At 42.3% G+C, this 16476-nt stretch overlaps 1 protein-coding gene across 3 annotated transcripts in view; it reads right to left on the bottom strand.

Annotated features, from left to right (window-relative positions):
* Positions 1 to 12866, bottom strand: part of SAMD8 (sterile alpha motif domain containing 8) — a 32980-nt gene extending 20114 nt beyond the window's left edge. Inside the window, exon 1 of one of the 3 annotated variants that reach the window (XM_084633103.1) lies at positions 12739 to 12866. Coding sequence is in view for 1 of the 3 variants with exons in the window: in XM_084633102.1 (XP_084489228.1) it covers positions 12739 to 12808 (70 nt within the window). In the remaining 2 variants the exon portion in view is untranslated. Of the gene's footprint in view, positions 1 to 10631; positions 10687 to 12738 lie in introns of those variants that run through there. The other 2 variants (XM_084633102.1, XM_084633104.1) reach the window with 2 other exon arrangements.
* Positions 12867 to 16476: the final 3610 nt, after the last annotated feature.

Genomic DNA, 16476 nt, shown 5'->3' with positions numbered 1-16476 from the left:
ACACCCCCAGAGAGAGAGAGAGATAACATGAAAAAATGAGGGTTGCCATACCAACTCTAAAGAGAGAAATCAATTAAGGTGGGCTATTATCAGCAGGAGAAAAAAAAAACTTTTGTAGTGATAATCAGGATGGCCCATTTCAAACAGTTGACAAGAAGGTGTGAGTAACAGTAGGGGGAAAATTAGCATGGGAAAATAGTTTTTCGTTTGTGTAATGACTCATCCACTCCCAGTCTTTATTCAAGCCTAATTTAATGGTGTCCAGTTTGCAAATTCCAGTTCTGCAGTTTCTTGTTGGAATCTGTTTTTGAAGTTTTTTTGTTGGAGAACTGCGACTTTTAGGTCTGAAATTAAGTGTCCACATATCTGTTCAAGGGACACCATCATAGGACCTAATCACATCAGCCACACCATCAGGGGCTCATTCACCTGCACATCTACCAATGTGATATATGCCATCATGTGCCAGCAATGCCTCTCTCCCATGTACCTTGGCCAAACCAGACAGTCTCTACACAAAAGAATAAATGGATACAAATCAGACGTCAAGAATTATAACATTCAAAAACCAGTCGGAGAACACTTCAACCTCCCTGGACACTCAATTTCAGACCTAAAAGTCGCAATTCTCCAACAAAAAAGCTTCTAAAACAGAAGAAGAAGAAACTGCAGAGTAAGTTTCTTCCAACAAGAAACTGCAGAATTGGAATTTGCAAACTGGACACCATTAAATTAGGCTTGAATAAAGACTGGGAGTGGATGAGTCATTACACAAACTAAAAACTATTTCCCCATGCTAATTTTTCCCCCTACTGTTACTCACACTTTCTTGTCAACAGTTTGAAATGGGCCATCCTGATTATCATTACAAAAGTTTTTTTTTCTCCTGCTAATAGCCCACCTTAATTGATTACTCTCTTTAGAGTTGGTATGTCAACCCCATTTTTTCATGTTCTCTGTGTATATCTTCCTACTGTATTATCCACTGCATGCATCTGATGAAGTGGGTTTAGCCCATGAAAGATTATGCCCAAATAAATTTGTTAGTCTCTAAGGTGCCACAAGTACTTTGTTCTTTTTGCTGATACAGACTAACACAGCTACCACTCTGAAACCTGAAAATACACAGTTCTCTTTCACTCCAATACTTTGACACCACAAATATCCATGACTCTCTTAAAAAGCAAAAAGTTTGAATGAAACAGACCATAACCAGCTTTATTAAGCATAAATTGTTTTGCTAAATAAGTGCATATTTAAATCTACAAAATTACAGTATCTTACCATTGATTATCCAAAGTTAGTAACACGACAGAAGCTCTGTGCTTTTGGAATTACCAGCAGTCAGCCATGAAAACAGACCTGTGCTCCTAACTTCCCAAATGTAAGCATTCGTAGGACTTCATAACTCTCAAACTAAGGGTTCTGTGGAAAGGTGAACAATAAAATCACTGGTGCCAGTTAATGAGCAGAATGGGTATTAGAGGATCAAAGACTGTTGCTGAATGGAGCAGCATGGGCATTACTGTTTTAAATGCTGCTTGCATCCATTTTTTCCATCCCTCACTTCAAAAGATAAACAACTATATTTGGTTTCCCCCTTTTGACACTTAGGTCTGAGTAGGCTGATAGGTAAACACCTTTAGACAGCAACAGAAGTGATGGTGTCTAAGCCATGAATACACAATATGGAACAATAGGAATGTGAACCAACCATCATTGCAATAGGAAGTCTACCTTCATACACCAGTTAGTAGTACCACGCTTGAAGCATGGAGAGCTGGTTACACAGTACTGCCTTTATTGGAGGACTTTTTTCCAAGGTGCTCTGCATCTAACTTGCAACAGAGGTTGCTATTACAAGCTTTTCTTTAATAGAATGGTACTGTGAAGTTCTCAAACTACATAAAGCAAATAAAGCTCTCATTATAATGCAGTATTTTTGTCTTTGAAGAATGTTCATTAATGCATTGAGCTGACCCTGACTTTGCCTTCAAAATGTCACCACATACAGTATATTGCAAAATCCAAACTTACTGTGGTTGCACAGTCAATAGCTGATTTTAAGTTTTTCAAGCAATGTGTGTCATTGTATGTATGAGCATGATCAAGAATATGGTGGTGGGCACAAACTGGAAAGGGGAAGAAAAATGTTTACCTGAAGCAAACACTCTTACACATAACAATATTTTAAGTTACACTCTTATTTTCTTCACAAAACCTTGCTTTTATACAGTTACTACAAAAATGCTGATCTGACAGCCAGTGGCATGGTCAGCAACACTTTGAGTCTTAGGTTATGCTAAACAAGCATTATTTTATGAAGAAAAGCTAGGCAATCTTGTATCTAATATAGAAACCCACCCGGTGACCTAGATTTTCAACTGTAAAGGAGAAATTGCCTTTCTTGCACTACTCTTCGAATAGTTGCAGTAATGAAAATAGATTAGTGTTCTCAATAGATTTTACTTTTTGAACGACATGGTGTTTTATATAACATTTATACTGCTAATTCTAAAGTTCAATAATGTTTAAAGAAAGCCTCTTTAGTTTGTAATGTCTGCACGTAAAATGGACAAAACATTAAAAAATTACTCAAAGCTCTGCAAGTTGGCTTTGCAACCAGCAGAAAGTGATTATGTTTTGCAGTGAGCTGAACAGCACACTAACTGCTACTTTATTTTTACACATTGTTAAATCACCTGGGCTACCAGTGCTCATTTGAACACTGAAATGCTCGACCTCTAGCCTATTAACCAAACATGAAAACACTTTTCATTCACAGTTATAACTTGAGGCACAAGCAGTGACAAAGAACTTTGGAACCACGTGACTGAGTACCCTACTTCCCATGCCAGAGAGTGTAACAAACATGTTTGAATTTTATTGTACCATTCTGTTCATGTTTGTGCAACACTTCGAAATCTGAAGCACTATGCAAGTGCCAAGTATTTATTTTCTTATTTCAAAAAATGACATTGCATAGCAAACAGAGGAAAAAAAGCAGTTACAGAAAGGTAGCTAACTGCTGTTCTTTGAAACGTGTTGCACGTGTCCGTTCCACTGTAGGTGTTTGAGTGCCTCATGCACAATTGTTGGAGATTTTCCCCTCAGCAGTACTGTTGGGACAGCATGGGCACTCTCTGGCGACTCGTGCCACAGCACGCAGCTATAAAGGGTCCCACTACCCCAAACCACCTCAGTTCCTTCCTACTGGGAGGGGGAAGGAGGGCAGGCAATCTAACAGAATGAGGAGGTATAATTTCCCTTTACAAAAGCCACGCTGGCTCTTCCCCAACAAATAGCGTTCATCTAGGTGTCTGACAATTCTATTCTTTATTATAGTTTCAACCAATTTGCCTGGTACTGAAGTTAGGCTTACCAGCCTGTAATTGCCAGAATCACCTCTGGAGCCTTTTTAAAAAATTGGTGTCATTTTAGCTATCCGCCAATCATCTGGTACAGAAGGAGATTTAAATGATGTTTAAACCACCCAGTCGTTAGTTCCAGAATTTCATATGCGAGTTCCTTCAGAACTCTTGGGTGAATACCATCTAGTCCTGGTGACCTACTGTTTAATTTATCAATTTGTTCCAAAACCTCCTCTATTGACACCTCAATCTGGGACAGTTCCTCAGATTTGTCACCTAAAAAGAATGGTTCAGGTGTGGGAATCTCACTCACATCCTCTACAGTGAAGAGGGATGCAAAGAACTCATTTAGCTTCTTCACAATCGTCTTATCTTCCTTGAGTGCTCCTGTAGACCTCAATCATCCAATGACCCCAATGATTATTTATAACAGGCTTCCTTCTTCTGATGTACTTTTTTTAAAAAAAAAATGTACTGTTAGTTTTTGAGTCTTCGTCTAGTTGCTCTTCATATTCTTTTTTGGCCTGCCTGACTTGCCAGAGCTTATGCTTTCTATTTTCCTCAGCAGGATTTAACTTCCAATTTTTAAAGGACTGGACACGTGCAATCACTTGAAGAACTGATTTGCTGCTTTAATTTTGAAAAATGTGCCAATTTTTACAATATTCAACAAAATACACTTATATCAAAGTGGCAGTTTCTGTTTACATCTTCCCTCTTCTACTGTGATCAAAATAAGAGAAACAGGAAGAAGGAATCAGCTTCCCCTGTTAAATCTGTTACCTGTAGAAGAGAGTACCAAAAATGAAAGGTTGCTTCCGAGGTTATTTTTCCAATTTTTGTCATTTAAAATCTGATTTCTCCAGTTCAGTAAGCAGCTGCGAGCTTTCTGCAATTTAAGTATTTACTTATTATCAGGGTGGATAAAAATAAATGATTTAAAAAAAATTAAATTTAAATTGGATTTTTTTGATAAAAAGCTCTTTGAGGAAAACACCCATCTAAAGATAGTTTTAATTAAGATACATTATAGCTCAAAGATATCACATCAGGGTATAGGATTATAAATTCTAATTCTATAGTATGAGACAATATATTCATGTAACGTTAAAGAAAAGTTTTGTAAAAGAGTTCCAATAGTTAATGGATTAGGAACCCAATCTTATGGGGTTCCAGGGGCTTCTGTATAGATTATTTAAGTTAATCTTTCTATCTAACCAATGGGACCCAGTGCTCAGAGTAAAAGATACCATCAGAGATGCCTAGTTTTGCAGTTCTCAAACCATGGATTTCTCTCTCCAGAGATAACATGATTGTTAACAGCAAAAATGTTTTTGTAAATAAATAAAATATTTAGAGGTGAGAAACAACAGACCTCAACCCTATTGTCCCTCTGCAAATTTGTGTACATAGAGTCAATCCCTTACCTCTCTCTAAAAGTGCTAACTGTTAATCTGAGTCTTGATGGGTGGAGCAATGTCGAGGATCCTGTTGTATGTGCTTGTGTGACAGCAGAAGAAGGGAATGTCTTCCTTACAGGAACAATTGATACATCAGGAAATGCACACACAGCAGAATACTTACAAGTAGCAGCAGTAAAAGCTATAACAAACTGTGAAAAAAATTCAAATGTCTAGTCGCAGCTTGGTCAGACAATGCTACAAATGTATTCAGGATGAGAAGAAATGATTGAGAAGAGAGTCGCAAGCTAACATACGGTTGCAGTGCTCATTTGATGCTCCTCCTAGCCAAAGACCTCAGTGCTCCAGAAATAAAGGCTAATGTTGAAATTACAAAAGACTTCTGCACCAACCACTTTGCAGCAGCTGCTCTGAAAAAGTTGGAGGAATCAAGCTAACTCTCCCACAAGACGTGCGATGGAACTCAGTAGTGGACTGTTTTGAGCACTTTATCAAGAACTGGCCTAATTTAATGGCAGTTTGTGAACAAAATCATGAAAAAAAAAAATAGATGGCACTGTCACAGCCAAAGTTCTCAACTTTGGGCTTAAGAGAAATGTTGAACACATGTAGCCTTGAACAAAAGGCAGGGAAATAGCGGTTTTATTGCTGACGCCGTTAAAATTTGGAAGGAACTGAGTGAGATCTTAAAAAGAGAAATATGCAATGACAGAGTTAAATTACAAGCATTAAAAAAAACCAAACAGGTCAAACTATCTCCAGCTCATTTTCTTGCACATATTCTCAATACTTGGTACCAGAGTCAAACCTTAACTGCTGAAGAAGAGGAGTTGGCTATGACATGGACATCCAGCCATCATCCCTCCATAATGCCAACTATAATAAACTTCAGAACTTAAGGGTGAGCCATTCAAGAAATAGGTTTGCTGATGACGTTTTAAAGAAAGTCACACCAGTGAACTGGTGGAAGTCACTTAAGCACTTGGATTCAGAGACTGTTGCAGTGATAATCTCACTTTTAATAGCAGTAGCTTCTTCTGTCGGTATAGAAAGAATTAATTCCAAATTGATAAATCCTTTGGGACCTGAAAAAAGCAGGAAAGCTTGTTTTTCTTTTCCAGATTATGAACAAACAGGAAAAAGAAGGTGAAGACGACTGAGTTAGTTGCAGAACCCAATATTTTAAGTTTCTCATGTTGACCTGGCTGACAGTCGATTTAATTTTTTTGTTTTTTTTTTTAAATTTCATTTAACTATTTTAGTTAAAAAAAAACAAAACAAAAACAAACCTGATTTTAAAAAACTTGAATGTTTCACTACATTCAAAAGTTAATATGCTTGTTTTGTTATAATATTATCTGTTAGCTGTTGGAGAAAAAATCCAGAATACATAACATTGTTGTTTTAGTTAAATAAAACAAACAATTTAAAATGTCTGCCTGGTGATGTTCTCCTCTTAATACAACATGGCAAGAAAATCCTCCCAATATTAATGATTAACCTGTTGAACTAGAGCTAGTTCACCTCCCAATGACTTCATAAATATCTGCTTCAGTTACCTTTGGTAAATGAAATAATCAAACAATCATTCATTTTCTGATATAGCTGTAAAACTAATCTGAAAAGTTTTCAAAATAAATCACTTTAAAAATGAATGGTGTGTACCTTCTAAAAATGAAACCTACATCTGTGTCTGAGTTGTGAAGAATATGTATTAAGGTCGTAACAACCAATAAGAAGGCATTTTTATGTAGAAATCATGATTAAATCGAGTTTTCCTGACTAGTGATTTAAATCAAATCCATCCTGCTTATTATACTTATTAAAATAAAAAGGAGAAGACAGACTTACAAGAAGTGTATCCCATGTCCACAGTATTACTAAACACTTACATTGCGTAAGTGCCCAGAGACTTGGGAATCTTTCACTGGGTGCTGTACACCACAAACACACACGCGCACGCACACCTACACACCTGACGCTTTAAAATTATACTAGAAGGATTAGAAGTATTAGGCTTCCATATTTGTTTTATTATATTAAACACTGAAAGGCTATCAAGAACAACAGGTTTACGGAATCTTCCCCACATGTAGGTACAAAATAAAGTATCCTTTAAGTTCCATATCCTACTAGTTTATCAAGTTTTCCATGAGCGTCTTTCCATTCTAGATAAAATAACTTTGGCCCCAGTCTTGCCAGCTGATCTGTATGGACAGACTTCTGTATGCTTGCAGAGCTATGTTAACATCAGTTGGGCTCTAAGGGATGCAAGGGCCCACCTAAACACATCAATTTGAAGGTTTTCAGCTTTTCCAAACTAAAAAAATCATTTCTAGCAGAGCATCATCATCATGTCAACTGTTTGGTACTAATGTAAAAAAAACCTAAATCAGTACTCAAGAGTAAGACTATGTGCTTTTATAATATGCCTGGTCTTCAAAGCCCGTTATCAGTTGTGGCCCCAATCTTGAAAAGGTTTACATATCCGAGTCCCACCGACATCCATGGAACTACTCAAGAGCATAAAGTCAAGTATGTGTGTAAATCTTTGCAGTACTGGGGCCTAATGATCAATCTTAATACCCTCATGAGATGAGCAGGTCTACCATCAACAAAAACATCAGCATTAACCACCACCAACAGTATGCCCTCTAATAAAAATGTTCACAGGTCACATTTTTAAACTAAAGAACATGGTGGCCCAACCACCTGATAAGTTTATCACTTATTTCACAATTTTGCTCATACTGCAATGAAACAAAATGGGAAAAGGCAGAGTAACCCTCAATATGAGAATGTCATAGGAAGCTTCATTCCTTGTTAAAACAAACAAACAAAAAACCTAAGAACTTGATCTTGCAAAGTGATCCAGGGGGACTGTATAGGAATAGGGTCTGCCTATGCACATCACTTTGTTGGACTGGGACCTAAATTAGGAGCTCCAATTAAATATGGAAAAGCTGTATTTAAATAAGTGTCATGATTGTGACACAGAAGGACTTGCTGCTCTTAAGTCAAACCCCACAAAATGACCCAACAATTTATATTAAGGATCATCAGCATTAATCGACTCCTCACTTCCACTGGTTTGTGTCAAATCCCCAGAAAAATAAAAACGATTGACGTTACCGTTTATGGATACTGATAACTATATTTAGTTCCCAGAGAGAAAACGAAGACTCCAAGCTAATTAAACATGGAGAACAGTTTATTTATTTTTTAAAACTGCCTATTCTATACTGAGCAAAATGAAGCAATTCCTTTGGAGTTGTTCTCTGTTAGTAGGAAGATATATATTGACTACCATAACTACTTGAGTAACCAAAGTGCAGATTTTTAGGACTCAGTTATAACTGTACTTATTCCTGTAAATGTAACTTTGGTGCTTTGCTGGGGCTAATTATTTTGTTATTATCATGGTTATCCGGTGCAGAAGGTGCCATCTTTCAGAGAAGTAGAACAGAGATCCTAACAACTTATGGCTATGGCTAAGATGGTGTCATGGATATTTTTGGTAAAAGTCATGGACAGGTCACAGGCAATAAAGAAAAATTCATGGAAGCCCTGCGTGGCCAGTTGGGAACTGCAGGGCCCTCACCACCCATGGGTACTTGAACCCCCCGGTCCTCTCCACCCAGGCTGGGAGTTGCTGGGGTCCCCCTGCCACCACTGGTGGCTGCACGGAGCTGTTGGGTATCCCCATCCCCGCAGCTCCCAGCCACCACAGAAGGCAGCAGGACCCTGCAACTCCCAGCTGCTGCAGGCTGAAGTCACGGAGGTCTTTGAAAGTCATGGATGCCGTGACTTCCATGACCTCCGTGACAAAACTGTAGCCTTACTTATGGCCAAAGATCACATGACACTTTTTGCAAGAACAGATGTGATTAGACTCAACATGTGGAAAAAATTCTAGCTATAGTATTCACATTTTAGTCTATTTAATTCTCCTCTGAAGTTCAAGTATTCTTCACTTCCTACCCCCAAAATGTTGTGTCATGGAAAATGTGCGCTACCCCAGATTGTGTAGCATTAGCATAGTAGATGAAAGTCCAAGGACCCTGATGCTCCACTAGCTAATCAAAGAACTGGCTTACAGCATCCCTTGACTTCAGTGGGGCTCCATGCAAGTGCATGGGGTTCAATCGTGCAGTCCTTAGTGCAGGATCATGGCCTACATACGTAAAAGAATTTCAGGATCAGATTAAGATTTATGAATTTCACATAGTACTGTCAATAATAATTATGAATTGAGAAAGAACTGCACATGAAGGAACTCTGATATGAATGTCGGCATGTAAACAAAAAGACACTGGTCTGTATCAAATAAGAAAGTTTGTCACACCCAAATGCAAAGGATCCTTTAAAAGGCTGGAAAAAAGGTAAATTGAACAGAGTGCATATAAAGGAAAGAACTTGGTTAGAAGCCCAGGCAAATGTAATATTCATCCATTCATTCTGCCATAACCTAAATGGACAGGTCTAAGGGATTATATATGCTTATGAGGACAAATAAAAGATCTACCTGTAACTTATGGACAAACAGGATCAGCAGTGTTTACATCTGGTTTTTGAACAGGTTTTAAGAAGTTATCTGAAAATCAGAAGACCATTCACTATATATTCAGGCTCTACATAAGAAAATAGAAGTTTACGTTTTTCAGTTTAATATCCTATGTTTTTTAAAAGATAACACACACAGAATTCCATCATGTAGAACTACAGTGAGCCATAACAACAAGGAGTCCTTGTGGCACCTTAGAGACTAACAAATGTATTTGGGCATAAGCTTTCGTGGGCTAAAACCCACTTCAACAGATGCATGGAGTGGAACATACAGTAGGGAGGGATAAATACACAGCATATGAAAAGATAACACTGACCCCCCATTAGTAAGGCAACTCCTAAGGAGCCAATTCAATTAAGGTGGAAGTGGGCTATTCTCAACAGTTGACAAGAAGGGGTGGAAATCACTTTTGTAGTGCTGATGAGGCCAATGTAAACAAGGTGGCCCATTTCAAACAGTTGACAAGAAGGTGTGAATATGAGCAGGGCAAAAATTAGTTTTTGTAATGTTTTGTTTTGAAGTGTTCTCCGACTGGTTTTGGAATGTTATAACTCCTGATGTCATATGTGTGTCCATTTATTCTTTTGCGTAGAGACTGGCTGGTTTGGCCAATGTATATGGCAGAGGGGCACTGCTGCCACATGATGGCTTATATCACATTGGTAGAGGTGCAGGTGAATGAGCCCCTGATGGTGTGCCTCATGTGGTTAGGTCCTATCATGGTGCCCCTTGAATAGATATACGGGCACAGCTGGCACCAGGGTTGGCACAGTGAGCCACGTGGAGATTATCAAAAGGGTTGGGACCTTTAGATTCAGAGCAGACTCTAGTACTTGAGCTCATGGAGTAATGGGTACCAGGAACAGGCCGTTATCCTCCATGTGGACCAGCCTCTATAGGGTAATGAGACTTTGCCAGGGTGCTTCACAGCTATTTGCTAAACCGCAGAAGAAATTCTGAGACTCTGGAATCTTGGGTTGAATTCCAGGTTCTGGAAGGGAGTGTGCTCTAGTTACATAACCATGAATCTTCCTTCCCCGGCCCCACCTTCTGTTTCTATTCTCTCTTTTCACCCTGGCACCTACCTCCAGATCATATCCCCAGTTCCTGTCCCCTTCCCTCCACTTCCTGCCTCCATTTCTCCTCTGCTCCTATTCCCTCCCTTCTTCCTCCTGGGTCCTGCCTCTGTCCCCTCTCATCTTTTGTTCCCCTCTCCAGCTCTGTATGTGCTTCTCCCTGCTTTGCTCCTGCCCCCAGTACTCCCCTTCCTACCTCCTTTCCATGTTCTTCTCCTTGAGTCCGTCTGCTTCCTCCTCTACATTTCTGGGAACTGGGGGGTGAGGGGGAGGGAGAGAGTTGTATTAATGAGAGCACAGGAGGCTCCTTATTCTCAGTTCTTGTGCTTGGCAGTACAGCAGGCCCTGGCTACTGTGAAGAGCAAGGTTAGGAAAAGCTCTGCTCAGCCCTTGCCACCCTGGGGTGGAGCATGGCTGACACACTGTTGGGTAGCGCATGTGCCATCCAGCAGCACGAAGGAGCTCTGTGGGGATGGAGTACACTCAGTGCAGATGGAATCGTCCAAGAATTTAGCTGACAGCTTTAAATAAATCTGAGTCTGAGTGAAGTGCTATTTTTCTGAAGTTTATCGGCAAGTGTCATGCAGAAAACCCTAAGAAAGTGACTTAACATAACTATTTGTAAAACCATAAAACAGGGAGATGAAACACATTAATGCTCCCTCTCCCCGTTGCCTTTTCTTCCATTTGTTTACAAAGCTTGGGGGGGGGGGAGAGAAAAAGCCACGTTTAAAATATGATTTCAAGAGTCAGTAGATTAAGATGCTTGTACATTACTTCAGAGGAAATCCAAATCCTCCATTTAATTACCAAACCACAACAACACAAGCAGCATTAGTGCAAGCTTCTCCACAGTGCCTTGCTATTCAAACATGACCTTCACGTGGAAGTACCAACTTGTTACAATTTTTGAACTTTCTCCTAAGTATGTGAAATGGAACCCCAATTGCTATCAACTACCATAGAGTTTTGAGCAAAAACTGGAACGCCACATTGTCACAATAATTATTCATGCTCATGCAAACAGTGACATCCTTATGTTACCAAACTTATATTTTATTTTCTTTAGAAATAATTTGATATAAAGAAGACTGGTGACAGAATAAAATCAAGTTAGGTCAGTTCTCCTTGTAGATTATAAGAGTCCTACTAATCAGAGCATCTTAACTGTCAAACATTAGCATACGTTTGACTGCATGTATGTAGAATGTAGACCAGTTTATTAAAGATTTTGCCACTGCTGGAAAATTTTGATACATACCACAAGAAAGATTTTTCCTCCTTACCTTGGTTAATATAAAAAAACTTGCACAAAATAATTTAAAATAAAATGAACATGACAAGTCACCAAAACCTAGCAACATGTAAAGCTAAGACTGCCATGGCAACCTTCCCCTTGTACACAAAGCAACATAAGTTGCAAATAACTTGTACAACTAATGTGCAATTTCCTAGAGAGAAAATAAAAAAAAATAAAAAACTTTTTTTTCAATGTTACACCAATGAACAAACTGGCTGCAATTAGTATGCAATGAAGTTCTGACCTTGAAACCAAATCTTGTGTGTCTATAGCATCTCCTGGACCTTATTCACAAGAGAGCAATTATCCAGGCTGATCGGCATGCAAAGGCAGCAACAAAAAGTGCAACAGACTGACAAACCTCAACACAATTTTAGAGCGTATCCTAAAATAGGCACATTCCAAAACACAGGTTTTATATAAAAGTATTGTGCCATTTTTAATAAATATACAATATATAGCCATACATGGTAAACAGAGAAATAAGTTTTTGGGTTTTTTTTAAATTTTGTAATTATTTTCCAAGCGTCTTGTTCCCAGGGTCATCGTATTGAGCAATGAGAACTATAATATTACATCACCAAGCCTATATCATCGCTCCGCTGCAGAGCGGGGAAGTACCAGATGTTAAACTGATACGCGACAATCTCGGCCAGAGCAGCACCCGGCCAGCGAGCAGTGACCACATCGCTCCCAGAGGCGGGGCTCACACGGAGACTAAGGGGCCAAGCGCTGAGCGGCTGGGGGGGAACGTGGCTTGTACAGGACATTAGTAAACACAGAGACGCCTCCCCCGCCCCCAGCACAGAGCGCTTCTGAGCAGCGGGCATCTACCATACACCGGGCAGGAGATGGAGGCGAGAGACCAGCCCCCCCAGGGATGGGGTAACCGAGTCGGGAAAGGGGTCTGATACTCCCCCCCGCCCCAGAGCAAAGCCCCCGCCCCAGCCCGTTCCTCCCCCCCCGCCCCCAGCGGAGCGCCCCCTGCGGCCCCGGGCTTTACCTGCCCGCGGGACCGAGCGCGCTACCCGGCGTTGGAGGGGAGTCCGCTCCCGGGCGGCTGGTTGCCCCATCACACGGGCGGAAGGGCCGCCAGCGAAGACCAGGCAGCCCCGCCCCCGGCCCGAGCGGAAGGGGCGGGACCTGGCGAGAGGGGCGGTGCTGGGGCTCCTACAGGTTCCTGTGAGAGGCAGGGCGCAGCGACGGTTTCCACCCTATCAGCAGCGCCGGGGGCGGGGCCGTGCTGGCCGTTGGTCCTGCGTGGAGGGGGCTGTGCCGGGAAGCACACCGCAAGCGGAGGGGGCGGGACCGCAGGGGGGAGCTGGCCCATTGCCCCGCCCCCCATCGCTCATTAACCCGCAGAGGCTGGTGGGGAGGTCGCCCTCAGACAGCCATGGCAGCCTGAGGCCCAGGACCCTTCATGAGCCAGCCCATAGGGCACCCCCATCACTGGCACTTACCCCCTGGGGCAAGGCAAACCCAGGGCACAGTCATGCCCCATCCCTAAGGACCCCACCACGCTCTGTACTAGCAAGGCCTAGCCCAATGCCAACCTGCATCCCTATGCTCTGCCACACGATTCGCCACAGTGGCCCCTGCCTACAGGATTCTTCTTCACTTCCTGTCCTAAAAAACCACCCAGTCACATCCCTCTGTACCCCTGAGCACTGCCACCTTCTCCCCCAGAGGTGGCTGCCTCGGGTGAGGGGGGTTAGCTGCCCAGCAGTTTGGTATGAAAGGTGGTCGCTGGAGGGACACGTTTATTACTACTTGAAGCGACATCAGACTTCATGAGAAACTGCGGCCTTATGCTATGGCACTGAAGCTAGGGTACCAGACGGGAGTTAAAGTAACCCCAATCGGCCCTTTCGTTAAAAACTTTCCCTATTGGTCCAGCTGAACAAAACAGCCTTGAAATTAGAGTCCAGTAGTTCAAGAAGGCTGTGGTTCACTACTTATTGTAGAAGTGGAGCTGTCAAGTAACCCAGACTTCTTCACAACCCCTTTGTTGGGGACACTGGGGCATGGCCACTAGGTAACTCGAGGGGATGGAAGACCATGAGTGTCGATGAAGCCCCTTCGCACGAGGCCCAAGTGTCCTTGGCGCCCCTTCCCCCGCCTGGAGGCACTCACAGCAAATAGGCTGCAGAGTCAGACTGCCTGAAACTAAGCAAGGCCAAACAGGGCAAATATAAAAAAATAATGCTGAATAAAGCAGCTTTATGTATGGTTTAAGAAATAATACAGAGCACAAGGGCACTAGCTGGGAACTGAATTGGCTGGCTATATGGATACTTACGGCAGCTTCCTATTAAATAAGTATGCTGAAAAAAAGTATGTATAAAAGCTTGTGTAACTTCCAGCTCTGTGTGCAGGATTTGAGATTTTATTCTCCCTGTACCTTTTTGCAGCTGCAAATAAACTTTTCTGCTTCTCCACCCCATTGTAATTATTGGGTGTAGCAAACCAGGTAGCGAACCAACTCCAGTTGTTGTTTAGCCTCTCGGCACTGGGTGCCGGCAACAGCTTTTGGCGTCCCTGGGTGCTCGACAAGGCTGCAATTTAGCCTTGCCCGGACCCCTCCTGGAGGTCGAGGATTGCGGCGAGAACCGATGCCCAGTGCACACCGGTGAGTTCACCGGGGCCTTGGAAGAGACGCGATTTGATCGACCCCAGAGGGCACAACGGTGCAACGCACTCATATAGTGGAGAAGTTGTTGTGGACGACGGTGAAGAACCGGTCCCTTGGATAAGGTAGGAACCTTTTGAAATCCGGATTGTATGCTCTGTTGGAACCTGGGAACGCCCAGAGTTACCCTGTAGGTATGGAACAGGGACAAAGCTTGGGGGTTAGGGCACAGTGTACGCCCCTAAAATGCATTCTAGCAAACTGGAAGGTATTTGGTGCGAATCCAATGACTAAGAGCCAATTAAAACAATTCTGTACAGTTGACTGGCCTCAATATCAACTAGAGGACCAGGAGTGGTGGCCACCAAAAGGGTCAATTAATTACAACACAATCCTCCAATTAGTTTTGTTTGGTCAGTAAATAAGTAAATGAAATAACTATTTGTATGCACAAGCGTTTATGCCTTTAAAAAATAGAATAAATCTTAGAGACTAACCAATTTATTTGAGCATGAGCTTTCGTGAGCTACAGCTTACTTCATCGGATGCATACTGTGGAAACTACAGAAGACATTATATACACAGAGACCATGAAACAATACCTCCTCCCACCCCACTCTCCTGCTGGTAATAGCTTATCTAAAGTGATCATCAAGTTGGGCCATTTCCAACACAAATCCAGGTTTTCTCACCCTCCGCCCCCCCACATAAACTCACTCTCCTGCTGGTAATAGCCCATCCAAAGTGACCACTCTCTTTAAAATGTGTATGATAATCAAGGTGGGCCATTTCCAGCATAAATCCAGGTTTTCTCACCCCTCCCACCCCCCTCCAAAAACCACACACACAAACTCACTCTCCTGCTGGTAATAGCTCATCCAAAGCGACCACTCTCCCTACAATGTGCGAATACAGACTAACACGGCTGTTACTCTGAAACCTAGAATAAAGCTGTAGTTCTGCAGAGTTGTAATTTGACTCCGACTGGTTCGGTAGCAGCTAATGTTAGTCCCCAGACCCCCACCCCCACTGTAATGGCAGAGCCGGTATCCCCTTCGGCCCCCACACCCCCACCTTATAAGGGTAGAATGCCTCGGGTCACAAAGATTGCCCCCTCGGTGGAACTCTATCCTTTGCTTACCGAGACTGTTGTGGCTTGCCCAGGGGCAGACGGACGTAAGGCTACCACTATGCAAGTTTACACCCATGTGCCATTCAATCCAATAGACTTAGCAGCTTTTAAAACACAGGCTGGGGAATTCTCCATGAACCCAAGCCGGTTTATTTCAGTCTTTGAGGGGTGCCTCAGCAGTCACAAGCCGGACTGGGATAATTGTAACATCCTCCTGCGAACCCTATTGTCTGAGGTTGAAAGACAACAGGTTGTGTCCAAGGCAAGGGAGGAGGCGCAGAGACAGTACGACCGGGATCGTATTAATGTCCCTGACCTGAATGCACAAGGCCCCCGAGCAGACCCCAGGTGGGATCCAAATAATCATGGGGATATGACCCGCCTTACCTCCTATAAGGAGTTGCTTTTGCATGGACTCCATCACTCGGCTGTCCGACATAATAATTGGGCAAAGCCATATGAAGTAATGCAGGATTTAAAAGAAAGCCCAGGGGCCTTTCTACAGCGTATTCAGAACACAATTCGACAGAACACTAATGCAGACCCCAATGATCAGGCAACTGAGTCAATTATTAAGGGAATTTTTACGAGCAGAGCAGCCCCTAATATTAAAAAAAAGTTACAAAAAAAAAATTTAATGGGCATGACCATGGCACAAATCTTAAAGACTGCAAACCAAGCTTATAGTCTAAAAAAACAAACAAACAAAAAAAGCAAGCAAGACTGATGGTAACAGCGGTACAGGCCAGCACTAAGAGAAGTGGCCAGGGAAAAAGGGGCCGTGGACACGAACGTCCGGGCCTGCAGGAGAGACGACTGGGTCGCAACCAGTGTGCCTTGTGTCAACGAAAGGGACACTGGAAAAATAAGTGCCCAAAGAGGAAAGAAAAGGGGGGTGCCTCTGTGATGGTGATGGTGGAGCAGGAATAGGGGTGTCAGGAAAGACGGACCACCCTACCCCCGGAATCCCGAGTAAAGAT

The sequence above is a fragment of the Lepidochelys olivacea genome (assembly GCF_965140295.1).
Source record: "Lepidochelys olivacea isolate rLepOli2 genome assembly, chromosome: 7".
In the NCBI taxonomy this organism is placed as follows: domain Eukaryota; kingdom Metazoa; phylum Chordata; order Testudines; family Cheloniidae; genus Lepidochelys; species Lepidochelys olivacea.
The sequence above is the reverse complement of the archived record's forward strand: the minus strand, read 5'-3'. Positions and strand labels throughout refer to the sequence as shown.